Source organism: Pseudorca crassidens, chromosome 9 (assembly GCF_039906515.1).
Source record: "Pseudorca crassidens isolate mPseCra1 chromosome 9, mPseCra1.hap1, whole genome shotgun sequence".
Taxonomy (NCBI): domain Eukaryota; kingdom Metazoa; phylum Chordata; class Mammalia; order Artiodactyla; family Delphinidae; genus Pseudorca; species Pseudorca crassidens.
Genome location: NC_090304.1, coordinates 44,454,120 through 44,481,187, shown reverse-complemented (window position 1 = coordinate 44,481,187; position 27,068 = coordinate 44,454,120). Strand labels below are relative to the sequence as shown.

At 47.2% G+C, this 27,068-nt stretch overlaps 1 protein-coding gene across 4 annotated transcripts in view; it reads right to left on the bottom strand.

Moving 5' to 3' along the window:
* The window catches only part of GALNT18 (polypeptide N-acetylgalactosaminyltransferase 18), a 362,747-nt gene that overhangs the window by 110,448 nt on the left and 225,231 nt on the right, over nt 1-27,068 (bottom strand). For all 4 annotated transcript variants that reach the window (XM_067749893.1, XM_067749894.1, XM_067749892.1 and 1 more), the window contains exons 4-6: nt 10,894-11,077; nt 9,071-9,268; nt 4,447-4,561 (exon numbers count right to left, since the gene is read on the bottom strand). In XM_067749893.1, the coding sequence (XP_067605994.1) occupies nt 4,447-4,561; nt 9,071-9,268; nt 10,894-11,077 (497 nt within the window). The remainder of the gene's footprint in view (nt 1-4,446; nt 4,562-9,070; nt 9,269-10,893; nt 11,078-27,068) is intronic.

Genomic DNA, 27,068 nt, shown 5'->3' with positions numbered 1-27,068 from the left:
GATAGGTTGACTTCCTTAATCTGAGGATTGGTGTCTTTCATCAATATGGGAACATTTTCAGTCATTATATATTCAAATATTGCTTTTGTCTAATCCTCTATCATTTCCATTTGGAATTCTAAGATATTAGACACTCCCTCTCATTTTTACATGTCTCTCAACCTCTTTCTTTCATATTTTTGTCTTTGTCTTCCTGGGGTAATGTTGAATAATTTCTTCAGCTCTGTTTTCCAGTTTACTCAATCTTTTTTCCTTTAACAATATCCATCTAGCTGTTTAATTCATCCATTAAGCTTTCAATTCACATTTTTATATTTCTCATGTTTGAAATTCTATTTTTATACTAATGTGACTGGTCTTTTTATAGTCCCTTGCTTCTTACTCATAATTTCAATCTCTTTTTATTTATTTAAATGTATTATACAACTTATTTGATATCCTACTTCTGATAGATTCAATACTTGAAGACTTTGTAGATCACATTTGGCTATCTAATGCTTCTGCTGGTGTTTGCTCTTGGTTCTTTCTTTTTCCCTTGTCTGGTTCATGATTTAAAAAAAAAAAAAAAAAAACTGAACTCACATTCCTTGGAACTCTAGCTGTGAGAAGTTTTGTGGCTTGGGTTAAAGGGGTTTTTCCCAGAGAGGATTCATGTACACTTTTGCAGATGCCTAAGAACTTCTAACAGCTTTAAGTTAAATTCTCCTCTCAAGATTTTCTGAACCACGAAGTATTTTGATTTTGAATGATAGATGCAAGGGAGGGATTCACAGAAGAGAATTTTTCCTTTCCTCCTAGCACAAGATTGAGACAGGCGATTTTCACTCTAATGATGAAAATGTGGGTGGGAGTATTTCTAGCCCATCTTTATACTCAGATAATGGGCCTTTGCAGTTCCAGCTTTATGGGAGGTAAAGGGTAGGGAATATTTTACTAGATTCTTAATGCTGGTCAAGCCTTAGGCTTTGTATCCTGTCCTCTGTATACTCCATGAAACTGGGAAATCACAAACTTCAAATCATCACGTTCTTCAAATATAATGGACTCAGGCTTTCTCTGATTCCTACTTTCACTTAGGTTTTGGTGTCTGTGTTGATTTCCTTGGGTTGTTATAACAAAGCACAGCAAACTGGATCACCTAAAACTACAAAAAATGTATTCACTCACAGTTCTGAAGGCTAGAAGTCTGAAATCAAGTATTTGTAGGCCATGCTCTCCCCAGAGCCTCTAGGGGAGGATCCTTCCTTGCCTCTTCCAGCTTCTGGTAGCCCCAGGCATTCTGTGGTTTGTGGCATCGTAACTCCAATCTCTGTCTCCATCTTCACATGATTATCTTCCCTCTGTGTCTGTCTGTGCCCAGATTTTCCTTCTCTTATAAGGACACTAGTTATATTGGATTAGGGCCCACCCTAATGCAGTATGACCTCATCTTAACCTGATTATATCTGCAAAGATCCTATTTCCAAATAAGATCATATTCACAGGTACAGGGGGTTAGAATTTCAACATATTTTAAAGGGGACTCAACTGAACAGATAACAGTTTCTAACAACTTCTTAATTCCTTGCCAGCTCTTGAATACTTTCTTAAATATTCTAGTATTTTATAGCCATCATCTGTATAATCTGCCTCCTATTCAATGTCAGCTCTTACTTCTCACGCTTTTCATTCTGCTTGCCCACAGCAGTTCTTCTTTTCCCCACTGAGTTGTGGACTTATAAACCGGGGGGGAAAAAAAAGGCTTATTAGAATTGAGTGCAAAATAAGAATAAGGCTTTAAATGAGGACTCAGTAGACACAACTGTGAGTAAAGTAGAAGAAAATTACTGCATGGACATTGTAATGCTCTTTTGGGAATGCTCAAAGGACTTTTATCCCTAGGTCACTGTGGTATATCTAGCTAGCGAGGCTTTTGAATCATAAAGATCTGGGGTTGAATCTTTTCTCTACCTCTTATAAGTCATATGACCTTGAGAACATATTATGTAAGCTCTTTATTTCACAATTTTCTCATCTGAAAAAAGGAGTATTACGATAACAGCTACTTTTTAGGGTGTTTTGTAGATGGATTATATAAGTACAGTGCCAGAGCAGGTAATGAATAATTGTGCAAACAGCTCTATTTCTGTGTTCCAAATGGGTAAGGACTTTGAATAAGTTGCCTCTAAATGAATGAGGGGAGGAAAGCAATGTCTCTCATTTTTACATATAATCCTGGAGAGTAACCGAAGGGAGATCCTAGATGGAGAAAGTGAGGCACTGAGATGTTAACTCATAAACATGAAAGAAAAACACTAATAACCACACAAAATGTGAACGTCTGTTTTGAAGATGGCTGGAGGTTCTGTATCCCTTTAGCGGGGACCTGGAATGGAAATTCAAATTAACTAGCCCCTCCCTCTGTCCTCAGCTCTGCCAGCCAACAAGTTGTTGGGTCCCTGCTTTAAGAGCCACCTTTCCTTCAACTCCATGATACTTCACCTCTGTCAAAGGGGAGGGAAGAGACAGAGGAAAAAAAGCCAGGCAACATTTTATACTGTATTTTACACCCCAAGCATCAAACCCCCAAATTTTAAACAAGTATTTGAAAGCCTCACCCAGGCCCACACTCCAGAGCAGCTTTATAATCTAGGCAAGGAAAAGCCAGGAGCCTCCCACCACTCCGTGATTGACGCACATACGTGCTGGAAGCACAGTTCACAAATCTAATTCCTTTCTCCATTCCTAGACATTTTTACCCAGAGAACATAAGTGACTGGAGGCGGTCCTGCCCGCTCAGCCAATTCCCAGCAGCGGCTCCTAGTAAAAAATATTATGTTTGGGGGCAAGCATTTATCCAGGAACGTGCGGAAATGAGATGGTGAGGATGCAAATGGTGAATAAATGACCAGTGTAGGGAGAGCGGAGACGTGAGGGTGATTATGCGGCCTCTGTCCTCTATGAATATATTAGTTCCCCAATAAGCCCACGCAGCTTGACTGTCTCCAAAGAGATTTCTCTGGGTTTCAGTGAAAACAGGTGTCTGGAAGCGTTTCCTAAGCTCGGCTTCAGGCAGCCTGCTCCTGCCGCCAGACCTCAAAGCCCTAGTATTAAGTCTGGGTGACAAGTCAGGCCCACACTGCCTGCCAGGCTATTGGAGGTATTGTGAGATGCTCATTGGAGGTGCCCAGTCTCCCCTCAGGGCAGGGTGAGGACTGTCCAGGGCCAGTTGACTGCCCAGTGGGTTGGAGATAGGAAGTAAGGAGGGTGCACTCAAGCTGGAGTCCTCGAGAGGACACCAAAGATTAGGAACAAGAGATGCCAGATACAGACACTAAGGCGAAAGGGGCAAGAATGGGGTCACTAGTGGGAACAAGGCAGATACTGGGTGGACTGCATGGGGGGCAGGCAGCGAGGGGGAACATCTCAGATGATTGCCATGAACACCAGCAGGTACAAGGGCTGGCCAGGGGCTGGCGAGCCTGTAGTGCATGGTGTGCCAGGCTGCTTAAAGAGCCCTGTGGAGAGGACCGTGGGGGCCATTGTGAGGACAAGCACAGCTTGCATGTTGGTTTCTTCATGAGGCTAGGACCACAGCCTAGACAGAGGGGTGGGCTTCCCTGTAGTGGACGAGGTCCTTCCTCGTATCCATGATCACATTTCTGTCACCTGCCAAGGGACCTAATGTGTCCCTCAGTCATAGGGATGGGGTTCCTTTTGGAGTTATCTTTGCATGGGCCGAGAGAAAGGGGCCAGAGCCTTGGAAATGTTCCTGTAGGATGAGAGATTAAATTGTACCTGGTGTGGATTCACACCGCACGTTGATAACTGCAAAGGGCCCTGTACCTTGGGGTAGGACGGCAGATGTCTCTGGAAAGTAGTATGAGGCATGTACGGGCCTGAGGGTCTGACCAACACGTGGTGGGTCAGAAACCCACATGGAGTGAGCCTGGCTGTGTTTTGCTGTTTATTCCCCGTGGGTTTATTTCTCTGGAGCCCTCTCTTGACAAAGTCTTTAGGAAGGCTCTGTTGGCCACTGAGGAGGAGGAGATGGAGAATAACAGAGTGAGAAATCCCAAAGGGAGGTGACAGTATAAGAAAGTGACTCTGAGGGTCCCTCCTGCTCAGCAGCCCCTTCCTGGAGCACCCCTTTGCTCATCCCTGAGAAGTCTGTGTTTGATTTTAGCCAAGATGTCACCCTTGATTTGGGAGCTCAAATCTCCCATGTCCCCACCCCAGCCAAAGTAGTTTCTGATGTTCTTTTCTTCCTGAAAATTCTATAGTTCCCTACCTGTGTCTCTATCCCATCCCCACCAGCCCTGATCACATACACATGGACCAAGGTTAGGCACTGGACGTCCAGAATCAGTCCACCACCTTCAACCCTGAGCCGCATTTCTCCACTCCTGGACTCATTCACCCTCTGGGGAGCTGAGCCACGCCCTATGGGTGGGAAACCCTGCTCACCCTGATCCCGAGCTCGACGTTCTCGCCTCCGTAGACCTCCATGCCTTCATCCAGTAAGCCGATCTCCTGGAAGTATTGCCGGTCCACAATGAAGCAGCCAATGAGTGCAGGGCTCCTGCAGGGCATGGGGACATGGCCAGTGGTTAGCAGAGGGGCTGTCTCATGGGGGCCGCCAGAGCAGTAAGAGCAGTGCTGCCTTCCTGCCAGGAGGATCTGGTCCTCTCCCTTCGTTTGCTGCCAGAACTGGTGTGGGCCTTGCTCTCCGAGTGGCCCTCCTGGGTCCACCCTCACCAGCTATTCCAGGGAGGTTGTTTCAGCAGGGCAGTGGGAGACAGCTTGTGTCCTGGGACCAGCCATCACTTCTGGTGGTGCTTGCATGTATGTCAGCCCAGAGAAGTGGTGCTCAGCCTACCAGTCTACACTGCGTGACTGTATCTCTGGCTGCCCTGACCCCTGCACTCTGAACTGCATAGCCAGTTTTTGTTTCTACCCGGGCACCCACACCAACTCTCCCACCCTTCACCTTGGTCCCTTTAGAGAGACGAGTTGGGGCTTTGGATAGCATGGTAAATCATCTGGATTTTATCTGTAGGTAAATGAGCGTGAAAGAAGAATTTTAAGCAGACAGTGGTATAAGCAGATCTGTGTTTGGAAAAAGAATACTCAGGCAGCTGTGGGGTGATTGAGATTGGAGGAGATTGGGTAGAAATCGAGGAATCCAGTTGGGAAGCTTGTTGCTATATCCAGATGGGCAATGATGAAGACCTGGACCAGAGTACCAGGACCGGAGACAGAGATTATTTAAAGACATATTTTGAGGTAAAAGCAGCAGAACTTTGAAACATATGAACGATGAAGATGAGAGAAGGGGAGGAATCTGGATGCCAGCTGGTGTTCTGCTTGGGTGATGGTGGAGTGGGGACCACCCATCAATAGGGGGGATAGAGAAGAAGCTGGTTTCAGAAGGAAGAGGGAGTCCATGCTGGGAAAACTGATCTTAAAGTGACTGTGAGTCACTAGGGGGAGATATCTAACCGGCAGGGCCTAGCTAGCTGGTCTGGATTGGAATTCAGCAGGGATCTTAGGCTGGAGCAACACGTCAACAGCTTGTGGGTCCAGAAGCTGGAAGGCCTTTCCTTAGCAAGTGTAAGCGCGGGATTCATGGCTGTGTACAGACATCCGATGCAGAACGTCACGAGGAGAGATTAACATTAGGTGAATCAGCACGAGCACATGTGGGCTGCTTCTCTGCTGAAAGCATCATCTTACACAAATTACTTTGAATTGTTCCACTGCACGCTGCTACCGCTTCTAGCCCCTGCGTAGCATTTTATCAGCTGGTGGCTGAGGAATTGGAGGGAAAGAAAAGGAGAAATGAAGAATCCTTAGTGATGAGAAAACTGTCACTCAAATGCAAATGGACCCATCTTTGAAATTGTAATCTCATCAAGGTGGAGAAACAGCCATTTTGCAGGCCATTTCTTTGGAGAATGCTGATGCAGGAGGCTGCTTGGGCAGAGACTGGTGCCTTGGGGTCCCTGCCCCTCCTGCTTTCAAATTACAGCCTTTTATTCTGAATGGGCTCAGTTTCCACAGACCGCAGGCATCCAGGACAGTCAATCCACCTCAAGCCACTGTTCCTTTAGGCTGAGTTCCTACTCTGGTGGGGGGGACGTGTGACCTGGCTTTAGAGGTGAGTGCTAGGGGAAAGGTTCCCCATTCTGCCTGTGCATCTCTGAAAGAAGTTCCCTAGACTCTCTGAGCCTCTGATTCCAGATCTATGAAACAGAGTCAACTATAACCTCACAAGGGTTAAATTAAATAATGTAAAGCACTTGAAAACCTCTGGGACATAACTGGTACTCAAAAGATCATTTTAAAAGATGCACTTGCACATTGAAGAAGCCCAGACAATCCCCCCTCTAAATGCATGGTGGTTTTAAAACATCAGCCCTGCAGAGTGGACTCTCCGCCTTTTCCTTGATGTTACTGAAATGTGTTTTGTTTTGTTTAACATCTTTATTGGAGTATAACTGCTTTACAGTGGTGTGTTAGTTTCTGCTTTATAACAAAGTGAATCAGTTATACATAAACATATATCCCCATATCTCAAATGTTGAGCAGGGCAGGGCATTCTGGGATACAGAGTAGGGGGCCTTCCCTAAACGGCCAGACCCAGTCAGGGAAAGAACAGAATCTAAAACAGTACTCTGAGAAGAGCACAGGTCCCCTCAGTCTTCATTATTTATTAACTGCCTAGGGTATTAAGTGGACCTACTCAGCCTGAAAGTGTCTCTGATTTATATCTTCTGATTCCCAAAAGGGTTAGAAATAGCTTGCAAGAGAATGTAAAATACATTGAAAAAAATAGATAAATGTCTGAAAAGACTAAAATTCCACCAAAAATTAGAGGCTGGTTAGAATGCATGTGTCTTCTTTCATGATTCTTAAAGTGGACCCACAAAGTTGACCCTGAGCTTCCTGGTGGCCAAGGTGAAAAGGAACACATATGGTCTTAGAAGTAAGATTTATAGTTCCCATGTAGAAATGTCATACTAATTCCTCAGGAATAGCAGTCCTTTCAGTTTGAAAGAAATTTCTCATGTCAGTCTTCTTAAAGGGGTCACTTTGGAATGTAGCAGACAACAATCTTAAAGCCATCCCTTTAGAACGTAACAGAAGATATCTCTGGGCTCCTTTTACAGCTTACATCATGTGGGGGTAAAGCACTAAAGCGCAGCTCCAAGGTGGGCAAGATACACTTGTATAACCCACAGCTTTCTGTGGGCTGTCTTCATCCAGGTATAAACCAAGAATGTTCTTTCAAAATCTTCCACTAATATAATTTCTCTCAGTTAGGATTTTTGATAAAAATTAGGTCATGGAATATCTGAGGCTGAGATGATATTCTCTGTCAAGGACCTAGAATGTGGGTCTACTGACTAAGTCTAGGCTGATACATTTAGTGATGCCCGGAACAGAAGCAGCTAATACCAGTGCAGTCTACTGCAAGACCGCTCATTGTGTTATGGCATATTTCCCTCCAATAGCAGTCAACAGACCTGGGGGTAGAATTCAGCCACAACAGTTCCGAGCTCAACAGTGGGTGCCTAGGAGGATGACACTAGGTACGGAATCTAGCTGCTCTGGGTTTGGATCCTGGCTGCACTGGCTGGAGCCTTTGGCAGGGTCATTCCCCTTTGTCAGTCTTTCTTTCCTCAACTTGTAAAACTGGAATGACACAATGAGTGAGCTGTCATCGGGTTATGATGAAGAGCAGATGAGACCATGTGTGTAAAAGGCCCTTGTACACAGCGACCTCCTGGCAAATATTTAACCACGTAAGTGTGGCAGAGGCCTAACAGACAGGTGACAGAGACAACCGCAGGAAAGCTAGGTGGGGTTCTCTTCCATCCTGTTTTTTTTTTTTTAAAGAAGATGTTGGGGATAGGAGTTTATTAATTTATTTTTTTAATTTTTGCTGTGTTGGGTCTTCATTTCTGTGTGACGGCTTTCTCTAGTTGTGGCAAGCAGAGGCCACTCTTCATCGCGGTGCGTGGGCCTCTCACCATCGCAGCCTCTCTTGTTGCGGAGCACAGGCTCCAGACGCGCGGGCTCAGTAGTTGTGACTCACAGGCCCAGTTGCTCTGCGGCATGTGGGATCCTCCCAGACCAGGGCTCGAACCCATGTCCCCTGCATTAGCAGGCAGATTCTCAACCACTGCGCCACCAGGGAAGCCCTTCTATCCTGTTTTAAACATGAATACAGTTTTTTCCTTCTGGCAAGGAAAAATGCCATCTCAGATAGTAATCTCTCACTTTCAATTAAATTTTTCGTAATCTTTCTCCCTCACGTAACACAAAGCAACAACAGTTTCTAATCTCTTCTTTCATTCCAGGAACTGTCCCCTAGGCCACCTTCTGATGCCATCTGTGTGGCATCAGAAGGGAGCATGAAGGCACCTGATCTGTGATTAGCCAGATAGAAATAAAGGCTGGCAGGGATGGCTGTTTCAGGAGTCCTGACCCATAAAATAGAGGCCACGTAGACCTCTCCACCCCTCCGGCCTCATTGCCTGGGGCTCCCCCCTCACTGTCCTCCTTCCTTCCAGTCCCTTTGAACTTCCTCTGTGTCCATGAACTCACTCTGCTCCTTTGAATATGAGTGTCCCTGCCCCAACCTTGCAATCTCCTACTTGCCCTTAAGAAAAAACAAATGCGAATGCTACAGGCTCCGAAAAGGATTCTCCCCAATTTTCATGCACTTTCCACCAGCATGGGGAATAATTTGTGATCCCACTTATTTTATTCCAATTGTTTTCTCTGCTTTCACTATACTCCAGGCTTTTGGGGGCAGGAATCGAGTCTTGATCACTCTGTATCCCCAGCACAGCAGTTGGCGCCCAGCAAGTGTCCCAGAGCGATGTGCTGAAATGAGTAACTCTGAGGCTCTGAATGGATTCTGGGTGCCACAGCTCTTTTAAAAGGGATCGTCAAAGGCTGTAAGCTGTGACTGAAGGTCACTTGCCGATGCAGCTGGAGTTTGGGAAACAAGGGTCAGGCTGGGAGGGGAGCCCTTGCCTGGAAGACAAGACAGAGAGACCCCCAGGTAAGAATTCTTTACCTGATTGGGGCCGTGGAGTTCTCCAGTTTCCACCAGGCCTTAGGGGGGTTTAGGTAGCGGCACCACAGCTCCCAGTCAAAGCCCTGAGCGGCCAGCGGGTACTCTTCTATCTCAAAGTTGTCGTATTTGATGTTGTCAAAGGATGGCGAGATGATCCGTTTCCGGTTCTCCTTAATGCGGGTGAGCACGGGTTCAGCCCTGGATAGGGGAGAGGGAGAGAGGGGAAACTGGCACCTTCTAAAGCTCCTTTCCCCACAGAAGAAGGAAGGAACTCCTGGCCGTCTCCTCCAGGGCAGAGCTGCTCTGCCTCCTGGGAAAGAGTCCCTATTCCATCTCCCACCCCCATGCTTCCGGGCTAGCAAGAGGCCTGACCCCTCCTTCAGCATGTCCCAGGCTGAGCTGACAGATTCTTAGTGCCTCAGATCCTGGTGTCTGCTTGATTTCCTTTTTTCCATTAGAAAAAAAAGAAATCAAGACTTAAGAAAGAAGAAAGGAACAGATCTGAGGTTCCACGGGAAGCTTTCAACTTGGGCTTTGATTTTGCTAAAATGCAGCGCATCAACCAGGAGGAAAAGGCAGGTGAGGACGGCAGAGACACGGAGGTGAGAACAAACCTACTTCCACCCGTTGTGTGACGCTGCTTCGGTCCTTCCAGACATGCCACCCGCACCCCACGCGTCCCCACTGCCCAAGGAGAGGTGGGGGGATCGGGCTTCCACGCAGCCCGGAACCCCTGGGGGCACGAGGCGAGTAAAATGTTTGCAGACAGGAATGATAAGCTTCTCATTAAAAATGCATTTGTTGCACAACTGTTTATCCAAATCAGCTTGAAATAGCAAGTGTCCCTCTCCTCTTCTGGCCATAAATCCAGTGAAAATGCTTTTTGAATAGTCACAAATGGCAAGCAGTGACTTCACCTATAAAAAATGGCTGCATTACAGCCTTAATTCGGGCCTGCTATGGAAAAGTATGCCTCCACCCAGTTCTGCCGTGTGCATGCTCGCTGCCCCTTCCTGCTAAAGGGCCCACCTCACCCCACTCCAGGGAGGCAGAGGGTGGCACCTGGAGTCTAGGGTGGGGAACAGCAGACCCCAGTACCATCACGCATAGTGGTTACGGTGGTACCCTCGGCCATCCCCAGCACCTGGGACCCCCTAAGCCCAGGCTCTCTGCAAAGCCACACACAGTGGGCCATAGGACGTCCTCCAGCCTGCAGGGATGCTGGCGTCAGGTACCCTGTACCTGCCTGGCTGAAGCCACTGGGGCCTTGCCCCACCTAGCACCTGAGCAGCCCTGGACAGAGAAGGAAAGATTTTCTAGACCTAGTTTTACCAGTAGAAAGAATCTGAGGTTCTGTGCTACCTCTGGCCTGGCATCTGGGGAATCCCAGGGCACCTGTGACAACGTCAAGTCACCCTGGCTCCCTTTGCCCCCTCGGTCCTGTTCCTGTCTTTGGGGTTGGGCTTCTGCCTTGTGTCTGGTCCAGCTCTCCATTTCCCGGGGGTCGCATCCTGGTCCTTAGCTGGGCTGGAACTCTCGCTTTGCCCTTAGCATTTATCCCTCTCTCCCATCACGTCTCCTAGAGGACCACACCAGCGTGAGTCACACCTGATGCCACCAACACTTGAGACACTGTGTGTTGACCTGTTGATCCCTGACCCTCCCCTACCTTGAAGGGCCAGCCCTGTGGCCTGGTCACCCGTACACCCAGATCTCTCCTCTCCCCCATCGTGACTGCGATCTCAGCAGGCTTTGCACCCATTTGAGCCACAGCCCCTGGAACACATTGGGACTCATCCTCCTCAGCTCCCGAGGGCACTTACCAGCCCACGTTGAACTCCACATGGGCATCAAAGAGTGCCACTACGGGGGCAGTGGCGGCCCTCCAACCACTGACCCTGGAGCGGATAAGGCCTTCCTGCTTGCTGTGCCGCACGACCTTGATGAAGCCTGGCTTCTGGCCGTTCACCTTGTCCACATACTCTGACAGCTTCTCCTTCAGCTCCTCTGTGAGGCAGAAAATGCACCGTTAGCACACTGAGGGCTGGGGCAATCAACACATTCACACTTTCAGGGTGAGCTGACCCCCAGAGACAGGCAAGAGGAGCCAGTCCCTGCCCCAGGTCTTCCTTGGCATTTCCGAGCTCAGCTTTGAAGGGAAAAATAGAGGCAAAGGACCTGAACCAAGATGGCGGAGTAGAAGGACGTGCTCTCACTCCCTCTTGTGAGAACACCAGAATCACAACTAGCTGCTGGACAATCATCGACAGGAAGACACTGGAACTCACCAAAAAAGATACCCCATGTCCAAAGACAAAGGAGAAGCCACAATGAGACGGTAGGAGGGGCGCAATCACAGTGAAATCGAATCCCATAACTGCTGGGTGGGTGACTCACAGACTGGAGAACACTTATACCACAGAAGTCCACCCACTGGAGTGAAGGCTCTGAGCCCCACGTCAGGCTTCCCAACCTGAAGGTCTGGCAACAGGAGGAGGAATTCCCAGAGAATCAGACTTTGAAGCCTAGTGGGATTTGATGCAGGACTTCAACAGGACTGGAGGAAACAGAGATTCCACTCTTGGAGGGCACACACAAACTAGTGTGAGCACTGGGACCCAGGGGAAGGAGCAGTGACCCCAGGGGAGACTGAACCAGACCTACTTGCTAGTGTTGGAGCGTCTCCTGCAGAGGCAGGGGGTGGCTGTGGCTCACTGTGCAGACAAGGACACTGGCAGCAGAAGTTCTGGGAAGTACTCCGTGGCGTGAGCCCTCCCAGAGTCTGCCATGAGCCCCACCAAAGAGCCCGTAGGCTCCAGTGTTGGGTTGCCTCAGGCTAAACAACAAACAGGGAGGGAACCCAGCCCCACCCATCAGCAGTCAAGCGGATTAAAGTTTTACTGAGCTCTGCCCACCAGAGCAACAACCAGCTCTACCCACCACCAGTCCCTCCCATCAGGAAGCTTGCACAAGCCTCTTAGATAGCCTCATCCACCAGAGGGCAGACAGCAGAAGCAAGAAGAACTACAATCCTGCAGCCTGTGGAACAAGAACCACATTCACAGAAAGATAGACAAGATGAAAAGGCAGAGGGCTATGTACCAGATGAAGGAAAAAGATAAAAACCCAGAAAAACAACTAAATGAAGTGGAGATAGGCAACCTTCCAGAAAAAGAATTCAGAATAATGATAGTGAAGATGATCCAGGACCTCGGAAAAAGAATGGAGGCAAAGATCGAGAAGATGCAAGAAATGTTTAACAAAGACCTAGAAGAATTAAGGAACAAACAAACAGAGATGAACAATACAATAACTGAAATGAAAACTACACTAGAAGGAATCAATAGCAGAATAACTGAGGCAGAAGAACGGATAAGTGACCTGGAAGGCAGAATGGTGGAATTCACTGCTACAGAACAGAATAAAGGAAAAAGAATGAAAAGAAATGAAGACAGCCTAAGAGACCTCTGGGACAACATTAAACGCAACAACATTCACATTATAGGGGTCCCAGAAGGAGAAGAGAGAGAGAGAGCACCTGAGAAAATATTTGAAGAGATTATAGTCGAAAACTTCCCTAACATGGGAAAGGAAATAGCCACCCAAGTCCAGGAAGTGCAGAGAGTCCCATACAGGATAAACCCAAGGTGAAACATGCCGAGACACATAGTAATCAAACTGGCAAAAATTAAAGACAGAAAAATTATTGAAAGCAGCAAGGGAAAGACAACAAATAACATACAAGGGAACTCCCATAAGGTTAACAGCTGATTTCTCAGCAGAAACTCTACAAGCCAGAAGGGAGTGGCATGATATACTTAAAGTGATGAAACGGAAGAAACTACAGCCAAGATTACTCTACCTGGCAAGGATCTCATTCAGATTCAGATGGAGAAATCAAAAGCTTTACAGACAAGCAAAAGCTAAGAGAATTCAGCACCACCAAACCAGCTGTACAACAAATGCTAAAGGAACTTCTCTAGGTGGGAAACACAAGAGAATAAAAGGACCTACAAAAACAAACTGAAAAACAATTAAGAAAATGGTCATAGGAACATACATAGCAATAATTACCTTAAACGTGAATGGATTAAATGCTCAAACCAAAAGACACAGGCTTGCCGAATGGATACAAAAACAAGACCCATATATATGCTGTCTACAAGAGACCCACTTCAGACCTAGGGACACATACAGACTGAAAGCGAGGGGATGGAAAAAGATATTCCATGCAAATGGAAATCAGAAGAAAGCTGATACAAAATTAACACAGAGAAATCTCTTGCATTCCTATACACTAATGATGAAAAATCTGAAAGAGAAATAAAGGAAACACTCCCATTTACCATTGCAACAAAAAGAATAACATACCTAGGAATAAACCTACCTAGGGAGACAAAAGACCTGTATGCAGAAAACTATAAGACACTGATGAAAGGAATTAAAGATGATACCAACAGATGGAGAGATATACCATGCTCTTGGATTGGAAGAATCAATACTGTGAAAATGACTATACTACCCAAAGCAATCTACAGATTCAATGCAATCCCTATCAAACTACCAATGGCATTTTTTACGGAACTAGAACAAAAAATCTTAAAATTTCTGTGGAGACACAGAAGACCCCGAATAGCCACAGCAGTCGTGAGGGGAAAAAACAGAGCTGGAGGAATCAGACTCCCTGACTTCAGAGTATACTACAAAGCTACAGTAATCAAGACAATATGGTACTGGCACAAAAACAGAAAGATAGATCAATGGAACAAGATAGAAAGCCCAGAGGTAAACCCAAGCACCTATGGTCAACTAATCTATGACAAAGGAGGCAAGGATATACAATGGAAAAAGACAGTCTCTTCAATAAGTGGTGCTGGGAAAACTGGACAGCTACATGTAAAGGAATGAAATTAGAACACTCCCTAACACCATACACAAAAATAAACTCAAAATGGATTAGAGACCTAAATGTAAGACCGGACACTATAAAACTCTTAGAGGAAAACATTGGAAGGACACTCTTTGCCATAAATCACAGCAAGATCTTTTCTGATCCACCTCCTTGAGTAATGGAAATAAAAACAAAAATAAACAAATGGGACCTAATGAAACCTTAAAGCTTTTGCACAGCAAAGGAGACCATACACAAGACGAAAAGACAACCCTCAGAATGGGAGAAAATATTTGCAAATGAATCAATGGACAAAGGATTAACCTCCAAAATATATAAACAGCTCATGCAGCTCAATATTAAAAAAGCAAACAACCCAATCCACAAATGGGCAGAAGACCTAAATAGACATTTCTCCAAAGAAGACATACAGATGGCCAAGAGGCACATGAAAAGCTGCTCAACATCACTAATTATTAGAGAAATGCAAATCAAAACTACGATGAGGTATCACCTCACACCAGTTAGAATGGGCATCATCAGAAAATCTACAAACAACAAATGCTGGAGAGGGTGTGGAGCAAAGGGAACCCTCTTGCACTGTTGGCGGGAATGTAAGTTGATACAGCCACTACGGAGAACAGTACGAAGGTTCCTTAAAAAACGAAAAATAGAATTACCATATGATCCAGCAATCCCACTACTGGGCATATACCCAGAGAAAACCATAATTCAAAAAGACACATGCACCCCAATGTTCATTGCAGCACTATTTACAATAGCCAGGTCATGGAAGCAACCTAAATGCCCATCGATAAAGAAGATGTGGTACATACATATAATGGAATATTACTCAGCCATAAAAAGGAACGAAAGTGGGTCATTCGTTGAGACGTGGATGGATCTAGAGACTGCCATACAGAGTGAAGTAAGTCAGAAAGAGAAAAACAAATATCGTATATTAACACATATATGTGGAACCTAGAAAAATGGTACAGATGAACCAGTTTGCAGGGCAGAAATTGAGACACAGATGTAGAGAACAAACGTATGGACACCAAGGGGGGAAAGCGGCAGCAGGTGGGGATGGTGGTGTGATGAATTGGGCGATTGGGATTGACATGTATACACTGATGTGTATAAAATTGATGACTAATAAGGACCTGCTGTATAAAAAAATAAATAAAATAAAATTCAAAAAAACCCAAAAAACAAAATCATAGCTGAGAACTTTCTAGATGTAAAAAAAAAAAAATAGAGGCAAAAACAGTATTTATTGAGTCCAGCAACACGAAGAGGGTCACGTGCCTCACACACAGTTAGAATGGGCATTTAATCTTCACGACAAGACCCTGGAAAAATGCAGCTCAGAAGGGTTGATCAATGTGTCCAATGCCATGCAGCTTGTGAGTGGGAGTTCAGTTCAAGCCAGGTCTAATGAGCTCAAAAGCCCCTTTCTTCTCATCTATTGAGGGACTTCCTTCTTCCTCAGTGCTCTCCACCAGTCCTCCCCTAATCCCCTGAGAAAGCTCCATCTGCAAAGACCATAGCCCAGGATGCACTCCTCGCCTGGACATCACCTTTCCAGGAAGTGGATGACCAAGAGCTGTGTCTATGAAAGTGGCTGGCATTGGTTTGTTGCTGGCTGTCTCTGGGCCTGGTTAAGCATCTGATTCCCCTGCCTCTTCATAACTGTATATGGGGCCTGCAGCAGCAGAACAGGGCCTGAGTAGCCACATTCATTGTGTTTTCCTTAGCAGCTCAGGCAACACCCTATGTGCCCCCCTTCTCCCCAGATGATGGCCTGAGTGGGCCACATTTACCCACCTCCAACCACAGCACCTCCCCAGGACTTAATTTCCAATCGCCCCTCCCCCCATCTTCCCAGCGTGCCCACTCCCAGGCCCTGGGACAGATCCACCTGGGCTGAGCCCTGCGTGTCCCTTGGTGCCCAGTCTGGGGCCTTGCCAGACAGGCAGCCCACTAGAAGTGAGAAAAGGGCATGAGGCAGCTGGCACAGGTCCTGGCACATGGTCGGTGCACCTCATGGCAGGAGCACAGTGTAGGAGAAAGAGGACAGCTTTCGGAGTCAACAACACTGCATTTTGGACTTCCCTGGTGGTGCAGTGGTTAAGAATCTGCCTGCCAACACAGGAGACATGGGTTCGAGCCCTGGTCCGGGAAGATCCCACATGCCGCAGAGCAACTATGCCCGTGCGCCACAACACCTGAGTCTGTGCTCTAGAGCCCGCGAGCCACAACTACAGAGCCTTCATGCCACAACTACTGAAGCCCGTGTTCCTAGAGCCCGTGCTCTGCAACAAGAGAAGCCACCGTAATGAGAACCCTGCACACCACAACGAAGAGTAGCTTCCGATCGCCGCAACTAGAGAAACCCCACGTGCAGCAACGAAGACCCAATGCAGCCAAAAATAAATAAATTTAGACCAAAAAAAAAAACCCACAAACACTGCATTTTAATTCTGCTTTCCATGTATTATCATTGTGACCTGTTACTGAACCAGTTCTTGATGTCCATGGGGATGTTCAGATGCAGTGAATGTATTTTGCACGTGGGAAGGACACGAATTGGGGGGGATCGGAGGGTGGACTGTTATGGATAGAATTGTTTCCCCACAAAGCATATGCTGAATTCTAATAACCCCCAGACCTCAGAATACAACCTTATTTGGAAACAGAATCTTTACAGATTTAACCAAGTTAAGATAGGTCATTAGGTCCTAATCTAATACGATTGGTGTTCTTATAAAAGGGGGCGATTTGGACACAGAGACAGACATGCACAGAAGGAAGACAGTGTGGAGAGACACAAAGAGAAGATGGCCATCTCGCAGCCAAGCCACATCTGAGGGTACCAGTAGCTGGGAGGGGGCCTGGAGCTGACCCCTCCCTACCACCTTTAGCGGCAGCACCTTGATTTTGGACTTCCAGCCTCCAGGACTGTGAGGCAATAAATTTATGCTAAATCACCCAGTCTGTGGTACTTTGTGCTTTGCAGCCCTAGGAAACTGACATGGTTGTTATGAGGATGAAATGGGATTGACATGTGTGAAAAGTGCATAGCACTTTCTCTCCTTTTCGTAGTTTCTACCATGCTGGGAGTTGTAAGAGATGGGGGAGCTGACTGTCCCTAGAAATTGGGGGATCCATCTCTGGCTGAGAAGGCCCTCTTCATAGGCTCTGGTCCAGGACCACCTCTTCCTGCTCTGCCCTGCCCCTAGGTCCAAAGTGTGCAAGAAGCGAGGCCACAGGGGCCAGGAGACACAAATGTGTGCAGTGGCCTCACGCCCAGGGAAGGCAATGGAGCGTGGAGCCGGAGTTGGTGCGCCTTCCTACAGATATTGATTTCAAGCCTTTTACCACATGATGCTGGCCAGACAAATAAGTCTGGATGGGTGCGTAAGCTGTGGTCCCTAGGCTGCTTTGTGCACCACTGCTTGAGTTAATCATCAAGGAGATGAGGAGACTGTGAATCTGAGGGAAACATGCTGACAGGGAGGAAGGAAACTTCTGTGCTGGACAGCTACTACCTCGCTCTGTGACCTTGGGCAAGTTCCTGTAAATCCCAAGACCTCAGAGTTAGACAGGATTTGAAAGTTCATTTTGAACCAATTACCCATCTAAGGTTTGAATGCCCTCTGTGTATCCCGACGAGTGATCGTCCAGCCCCTGCGATGACGGAGAACTCTGTGCCATCTATTCCAGCTATTAGATGTTCGTTTTTCTTTTACCCTCCAAGTGCCACAGTCCCTCAACCTTCCACTCATTGGTCCAAGACTTATTTGGGGGCCATAGAAGGCAGATCAAGTCCCTTTTCCACTTGGCAACGCTTTAGAGCTGAAGACCATCCTTAAGACCTTGCTGAGAATTTCTCTAGGTCAAATGTCTTCAGTTCTTCCTTGTATTTCCTCCTTATCTCGTGAGTTCAAGTTCTTTTATCGTGTTGCACTTCTCCCTAAATATGTTAGTTTTTCTCTAACACTTTTAAATTATGAAGCTAGAAATTGGCCTGTTTTTTGGAGTAAACTGAGCTATATAGAATAGAGGGAACTCATCACCTCCCTTAATCTAGCATCCATACACCCATCAATATCTTAATAGCTTAAGGTCACATTAACTCTGCCTACTTTTGACACAAATTGACCTTACTAGACACACACACTTAACAGGTTCTTTTCACACGGTGCTGCTAAGTCAGGCCTCCTCCAGCCCATCTCTTCATGGATGCTTGTGTGTGTGCATGCATGTACTCCTGTGCTCTGAGCCAAAACAGGATCTTTCATTTACTCCCCTTAAATCCAATCTTTTTAAAGATTTACAATGTTTCTCTAAAGTAAAAATGTTTTTCCCCTGATTCTGTTATCCAGTGTCTTTGTTATAGAGCCCTTCAGCTTTCAGCTTCTGCAGAAGTGGTGTGCACATGCCTTTTGCTGTCATTCAATTCACCCTTTTAAATAGTGTGACCCTTGTCTGAAGCTAGGTTCAGTGGGGGCTGTCAGGCATTCTCATCCAGCTTGGAGAAAATTCAGCTGACTTTTGGGTCACCACCAACACGCAGTGCATCTCACTCTAGCCAATAAGAAAACGACCTCATGCTCTCCTGTTGGCGCCCCTGACTGGGGAGGCCTGGGGATGCTGCTGTCTCACAAATGGCAGGAAGTTGGCAGCACAGTGGTGTAGCTCAGCGTACCCCACGCTTACAAGGTCTTCAAGTGTGGTTGCCAGGAGGAAATGTTTACTGTTTCATCACTTCAAAGGTCCACTCTTCATATATCCTTTCTGAAATTTTAAGTAGAGCTCATAAAGCCTGATATTTGGGCTTTTGATGGTGGCCGTTAAGTGGTGAGTGCACACAACTTGGAATGAGAACTGGGCTAGTACCAAATGACCCCCCTCCCTGCCCCCAGGGAGGACAGACCTGTTCCCTGGTCTCCTTCCCCATCCCCCAGGTGAGAATCACTGCCCATGGGGACCACTGTTACTGAGGTGTTGATGGGACAGGGCTGTGGGTCATTGCCACCAAGTGATCTCCCACGAATCCCACCTCAATGAGTTCACATCCTGGGTGGCCGCTTTGCACACTGAATCTCAGCTGACCCTGGGACGACAGGATGCAGCTAGCGGGACCCTGTGCAAATTCCAGGCCTAGGCTTTAGAAGCCCTTGCAGCTTCTGCTTTCACTCTCTTGCTACCCTAAGTGAGGCAGCTGGAGCCAGCCTCCTAGAGGATGAGTGGTCCAGGGAGTCCCCAGTCCTTTAGGCCACCCACTGAGGCCCTACACATGTGAGTGAGGCCATCCTGGATCCTTCAACCACCGGTAGATTGCAAACATATGAATGATATCCTAGCTGGCATCGTAGAACAGAGACAAGCTGCCCTTATTGCAGAGGCAGCCAGTGAGCCAGGGAATGGGTGTTGTTTTAAGCCATGAATTTCTGGGGTGGTTTGCTATACACAAAGACTAACCAAACAGGATCTATTGTCCTGGAACGGTGCTGGGGTTAAAATAAGATTGTGAACTCCTGACGCGCAGGAAGTGAAATCAGATGCAGAAGAGCCAGCTTAGAAGGTGGTAGCGAGAGACGAAAAGGCTTTGCTTCTCGTAGGAGCTGCCTGCCCCCTTGTACCTCTGAGCTCTGTTAATAGTGAACTAGAATAAAGTTTTCTGGTGGATCAGCCAGGAAAAAAAATTCTGTTCTCAGCCAGCTGCATCCCAAATATTAGCTACTGGTTAGAAGAGAGGGATTCACTTAGACTTAACCAAACAACTGCTATTGAAAAAAATTTTTTAAGGCCTGAAATACCCTGAATAACACTGGCTCAGTCTTTGCAAAGTCCATTTACTTAATTAGATTTTCATGTTTTCCTTTAACTTTTGCCAGTTGCCAAAGCAAGAAAGAACTATATCAAAAGGACTTCTCCATTTGCTGGAAAAACATTGTGTAAGATATTTCCTATTGCATAGTATATATATGATAAATACCTCTCAGAACTTAGCTAAGAAAAACGTATAAAGAACTTGTGGTTTTCTTTATACCTAAACACAAACACATAACCTGTCACATTTACCTTTGTGCCAAGGCTGCCAGGAAGCTCAGAGACCAATATAATGACTAACGACAGGGTTCTATCAGCAATTTTGCTTGTCTACTTTTGCTAAAGCTTTGATTTTCAAGCTCTAGTCTAAAAGCTGCATTGCCTTTTACCTTTTTTTCCCCCTTTGGTAGCTACACTAAACTGTTTTTTGAAATATCTATAACTTTTAATAAAGTGTCTTGGTAAGAGCTGGACAAGAGTATAATTGTGGAAAGAAGGGGAAGGCTGTATTTCATTTTGTTTTAATGTGTTGGGGAAAGTGGAGGTAGGGGTTCTGCCCTCTGTGACTTTGTCAGATTTAGCATCAATGGCAGAGCTGTAACTAGCCAATGTTGACAGAGAAATACAATTTGCACCCTGCGTGGGGCCAGGTGTCATCCTGTTTGTGTTGTTCCTCCAGTCATCTCCTGCTGCCCACAAATCCCTGCTCTGCTGACATCTGAACGACCTCTGTAAATCGGGGCTCCCGGAAGCCATGCTGATGAAACACCATTCTTCTCTTAGGAGGTCACAGGCCACTCCCCACCATCGCCAGGTGGTGCCTCCCCTCAGAGCCAGCCAAGTGCAGACTGCTATTCTCCCCCTTCAGACTTAGACGCCAAGTAAAAATGCAAAATTCACCAGCCTGGTCAAACAGAGCCCTTTCTTCCCTCCCTATATGTGCCCCTTGTACCCCTCCCATAAAAAGCAATGCGCTCTGTGGGGTTACCCTAAAAGAAATATAATGCAGGCTGAGCAGAAGTCTGGTAACAATGGCTGTTCATCTGATTTAAACACCTAATGAGATCCTCTTTATCTCTTGCATAAAGGAAAAAAAAAAAAGGATCAGGAAACTGACAGCCGATGGGGCTTCATTCTTTGGAAAGTGACTGCACAGGCATCCTTGTAAAACAGCCTGCTCAGCCGTGCCATGGAGAACCAGGTCCAGTCCCTCAACCTCTCAGTGATCGGATGATCATTTCCCATGTCTGCTCTAGGTTTGGGGGGAGTAGGAATGAAGGGAGAGGCCACCCATTCATTCGTTCAACAAATATTGAGCACGCACTCTGTACCAGGTACTGATCTAGCTGCTGTGCCTGTAGCTGTGAACAGGACAGGACTTATGGAGATTTCCTACTACTGGCTGTTTAAACGGCAATGGGATGTACCCCACACAGAAAGGGGACCGGGTAGAGATGGAGGGAGAGAGAGCAAAACAAAGGGAGAGGGAGGGAAGGAGGAGGAAAAGGATGCAGGGAGACAGAATGGGGAACAGGGGCAAGAGAGGGGGAGGTTTTTTTTTTGCGGTACACGGGCCTCTCACTGTTGTGGCCTCTCCCGTTGTGGAGCACAGGCTCCGGACACGCAGGCTCAGCGGCCATGGCTCACGGGCCCAGCCGCTCCGCGGCATGTGGGATCTTCCCGGACCGGGGCACGAACCCGTGTCCCCTGCATCAGCAGGTGGACTCTCAACCACTGCGCCACCAGGGAAGCCCGAGGGGGAGATTTTTGAAAAAGAATCTCAGGCACTGACTCAGTGCTCCCTGACACTGAGGGCTCGTAAATGACTGGGGCTCCTGGGCCTGAGAAGCAGTGCTTGGTGCAGTTGGTGGGAAGACAGAGGGGCACGAGCCGAAGTTAGAAGCTAGAAGACCTACATTCTGTTACTTTCCTAGCCCAGTGGTTCTCAACTGGGGGCGATTTTGCCACATTCTCATCCCTTGAGGGGATATCTGGCAATATCTGGAGACAGTTTTGATTGTCACAACTGGCACGGTGCTCCTGGGCATGTCTGCTGCTAAACATCCTACAATGCACAGCACAGACCGCCATGATCAAAAGTTATCCAGTTAAAAGGGTCAGCAGTGCCAAGAAACCCTGCAGAGCTCTTAGTTAATGGAGGTCCCATTCTGGAAATCTGAGCACGTATGAGTTTTCAAACTGGCAGCTCTGGGGCTGCATCTACTCACAGACATATTTCTTTGGTTTGCAAGGCAATCCTGCTTGAAAACAACTGGCTGGAGCTGAGTAGGGGTTGCCCCTATAAAAGGATTCTGTAATAGGTATAAACTCCCTGTGAACTTCTGAGGGGCAGCGAAGCTTGGTAACAACTGAAATAAATGAAGATCGGCTTTGTAACAGGTGGGAAAGGAGTCTCCTCTAGAATTATGTGTAGTTTCAGCCCATAATAGAGACTCTGAGAAAGGCTCCCCCACTACCTGGCCAGATAGTTTTTCTCTTCATTCTCCCAAACCCATGGGCTCCATCTTGCTGCCCTCCATTGGAAGCCCTTCACTTAGCACTTGGTTTCTCTACGTGGCCATCTTTGGTTTGGACTGTCCCTTGTAGGTCCCCAGCTGTTCTCTGCACAAGGCACTGCCTTTTGTCCCCTCTCCCCACGCCCCCATTTTCAGCCCTCCAGCTCTGCCTCTAGCTCAATGCTGTCCCCCAAAGCCCAGCCTGCATTAGAGTTGCCACCCCCTTCCTCCAGTTGCCTGGGAGGAGAGGGTAAACACCCCCGCTGAGAAGTGCTGATAATTGCTAGTCGCCAATGGTGCTAATTTGAAGATTAAAAGCACAGCACATTTCTGTTTATTCCTCTAAGAATGAATAGTAGCTGGTCTTCCTCAGATCAGAAGATTAACTGGCTTTCCTCTAAAGCCACTTAGGGCCACTGAAACACAAATGATGTGTCAACACACTTTAAAAGAGAGATTATTCATTAGGATGTAATGGTTGTCAAAACTAGCTGATCACCCACTCACTTGGGGATCAAAAAAATAAAACAGAGATGCCAGCCCACACCCACCGCCCTCCTGAAGAATCTGGAGGGCGACTGTGGACTCAGTTTGTCCTACTGATGAATGATGGTGAGCTGGGTTTGGACAGCTGTGACCCCAGAAGTATAGACCAGCCTGAGACCCCAGCCCAGGGGCAGCCTTGTTTTGTGGATTGCTCTTTCTTTAAGATCACTCCGGACAAGCTTTCAAACCCTGGGGAGTTTATAAATGCCTTCCAACCAGCTCCTTCTTCTGTCCCATATACTTAACAGTTGCACTTCTGGCCAGCCCCCCCCCCTTTTTTTTTTTTTTTCAATACGCGGGCCTCTCACTGTTGTGGCCTCTCCCGTTGCGGAGCACAGGCTCCGGACGCGTAGGCTCAGTGGCCATGGCTCACGGGCCCAGCCGCTCCGCGGCATGTGGGATCTTCCCGGACCGGGGCACGAACCCATGTCTCCTGCATCGGCAGGTGGACTCTCAACGACTGTGCCACCAGGGAAGCCCTGGCCAGCCCCTTTTAATAGCTGCACTTCTTAAAGTCAATTCATACTGAAGTAGATCTGGAATGAACCTAAAGAGTTCTCCTTACTCAGGACTTGGAGAAAGGCTCCACCTAGGAGCTGCACGGATGGCATATACAGTACGGCTACAGGGTCCAGGCGGAGTGTCTTCCTGGGAAGACACAATCTTCCTGGGAAGTTCCAAGCATTAATTCAGCCATTCCAAGTTCCAGAATTATCACCTAACAGACCCAGCCATTTGTTTCTGGGACTACTCTTTCGTGTCATAGCCAGCCGTTAGTGACCACCAAAACCCACATGAAATATGCACTCTTCATTTAGTGGGGTCTCCAAACCAGGCTCTCAACATCCACTAACACCTTCTTATCTGCTCCCAAATGACTTATTTTCCCAAAGATCCTATAACCTGCAACAAAATGGTCAGAACTGGTTTCTAAAGATGATTGTGGCAGATGATGTAAAAATGGTCCCTTGGACAGTCAGGGATGTGTGTTGGGTGCTAATCAATGTTTAACATTCTCTCCCTCTCTCTCTCTCTCTCTCTCAACAAACAAAAACCTGATTTGTAACATTTGCCAATGTCTACAGTGTAAATGCCCTCCTACCATAGCTGATTTCAGGCTACTAACCTGATGCCACTGACTTCAAGTTGGGAAGAGATGTGCAGAGTTGGGAAAGGACGCGCATGACCAGCTGGCAACAGCCCAGGTCAGTCCCAGCACACTGGCTCTAGTAGCCAAGGCAGAAAGGCTGTGGTTCTGTGGGTGCTTCCCTTCACTTATTATATAATGGGTACTGTGCTCAGTGCCTTACATCTGTCCATCCCATTCTTTATTCATTCATTCAGCAATTATATATTAAGCACACACGAAGTACCGTACATTATTGTAGATTCTCATCATACTGAAATCTCACTACCACCCTACAAACAATGACATTTATAGCTAACGGGGATTTATTTTGTGCTTACCATGTTCCAGGTACTGTTCCAAGCCGGGTTTATATATGACTCATTCAATCCTCTCAACAACCATAATACTACTCAAGGTAGGCAGTATTATTATGCCCACTCCATAGATTAGGAAACCACAGCACAGAGGTGGAAGAATTCGGTCAGTTTCACAGAGCTAGAAGGGGTAGGGCTGGGATGCAAACCCAGGCACCCTGGCTTGAGTCCATGTCCTTAATCCCACATATTATTATCTCCAAATGACAAAGGAGAAAACTCGAGGATCAGACTTGAACTGACACGCCCAAAATGACACAGACGGTAAGGAATGAGCAGGGATTCAAACTCAGATCTGCCTGATTCTAAAGACTTTGCTATTTGTCCCTCTGCCCCACAGCCTGCCAAAGGAGCTACATGTCCCAGGCTTCAACAGCATCCTATGATCACAGATTCATTTATGGAGGAAAATGTCCTCTTTTTACAACTATGTAGGCTTAGAACCCAAGGGAAGGAATTAGACTGACAAACGCAGCTTCCTTTTAATGGGAGGGCCAATAGAGTATTTACACACAAAATCCAATTTCTCTGGGATACAAATCCTGGAGCAAGCAAGATCAATAAATGAGGGAGGAGGGCCTAAGTCTGGGTGCTTGCTACCTACCTTTGGATTCACAGTGCAATCATGCCCAGGGAATCCAATGTGGCGCCGGGGACATAAGGTTGCCTGAATCCGTCTTCAGCTCCAGGCAGCAACTTCTGAATGCTCATGCCCTCTTTGCTCCTGACACACCCAGACTTGTCCAAATCAGCACAGCCAGGAAGAGAACCCAGCTCTTCTTCCCCCAGGGCCAGAGTGCCAGGCTCTCTAGTCTACCCCGCTCTCTATTTATCCACTGTGAGTGATTCAGCAAATGAAAATGAGAAAAATAGACTAACAGAACTCAGTTGTCTTCATGGACTAAATGACCTTGGAAAGGGGCCAGCTTGCCTTTGCACTCCCAGGGGCCATGTGAGGAGGAAACCCCTGTAAAGTAAAGGTGGGAAGCAGCCCAGATGCTGTGAAATTGCTTGAAGGGCATAAAATACTCCTGCTGCTCTGATGGTTTTCAGCAGGAATCCCAAGACTTATTAAAAAATGCCATGATGAGTGATTAATGCCAGGTGTCCAGGCAGAGTAGACACTGCTCCAGCCCAGCTGCTCCAGCTCAGGAGTACTAGGTAGGTAAGCTCTCTGTGAGCTTCTAGGGAGGATGTGACCAAGAACTCAAAGCCTTGGAAATGCTGGACTCCAGCCTTTAACCACAGGTTAAATCTAAGCTAAGAACAGGCTCTCTTGGTGTCCCATAAGGCAAAGGTGATCCCAGGAAGGCCAGGCCTACGTGCCGGCACTGGGGAAGGACAGTTGCCATTAGCAGTTAAGTCACAGGCCAACCAGAATTTTGGTGCTCACTTCTAACTTATTCTCTGCAAGACTTGGAGAGGTTAAGAGTGTTGCCTAGCTCAGAAAATTCATGATCAAAATCTCATGAAGGAGAGCCCAAGACTTTATGATTATGAGTCCAGTGTCTCTAGAGTCTGTGATTCTCAGATGCTAACGCCCATGATCCTGAGATCCTAGGAATCTAAGCTTCTGTAAATGCTTACAGTAACAGCTCTCCTATCCTCACCCCCCACTCTGCGACCCCTGCCATTGTGTTGGCATACAGGGTCCCTTGCTTCTCAGCCTCCTCTGCCAGACTGTGCACAAGCCATGTTCCCAAACACGCCAAGCTCAGTGGTGCCACAGTACCTTTGCACTCACTACTCCCGCTGCTTGGAACAGTCTTTCTGCCTCATCTGACCCAGCTCGGTTTTTTCAGAAAGCCTTCCCTCCCCTGCCTGTAGCTCTCCAACTGGAAGGAAAGCCTAGGGGAAAGGAGGGGATTTTTTTCTCCTTGGAAAACAGACACAGGGTGCTAGAAACACTGATGTGCTCCAGGCAACCAGTGAGGACTGACATCAGGCTTTATGGTCCGAGTCCTGCTGGTGCAGCCCTGAGCATCCTCCAGGAGAAGAGCAAAGGCTCCTCCAGGCATTAAGTCAGCTCTGTACTTGTGCAAATCACTGCTGCTCAGGCTGTGTGACTGGCAGCCTCAGCCTGGCTGATTCACGACTCAGGAGACCCAGCGGGCTTCACACACATATTTACATCCCAGCCCACTGTCGGTGCCTGTCAGATCAGGCGGTTTGATGCTCTTTTCCTCAGCTCCAGAACACCTTCAGGCAATCTATTCTCAAAGGGAAGGACCCCGTGAAGGGGTGGGTGACAAGGCAGAACCCAAGCGCTCTGCCCTTAGCCTTTAAGTTTTTATTTCTTTATTGAAAGAGCAGGGGCTCAGAGGAGAGGCAGACCTCAATTTAATCCCTAGCGTGGCCGTTTATCAGCTGTGTGACTTTGGGCATGTGACTTAACCTCTCTGAGCCTCAGTCTCCTCATCTTTGAGATGGGAATAATGTTATCTACCTCTCTGGTTGCTGTAGGGTTCTGTGAGGTAATGCCTGGCATGTTATAAATACTTAATAAGTGGTCCTATTATTTGCTCAATAGCTTGAACCCTTTTGTTCCCTTCCTCCCTTCAGAAGGAAGGGGGCTAGGCTGGGAGCAGAGACCCCTGCATCATTTGGGAAAGCCAGGCCTGCAGCAAATTGCCCTGGGACTTCCCCAGGCATAGGACACCGCTGTCCCCCTTTGGAGGCCACTGACCATCTGGCCACTCCATAT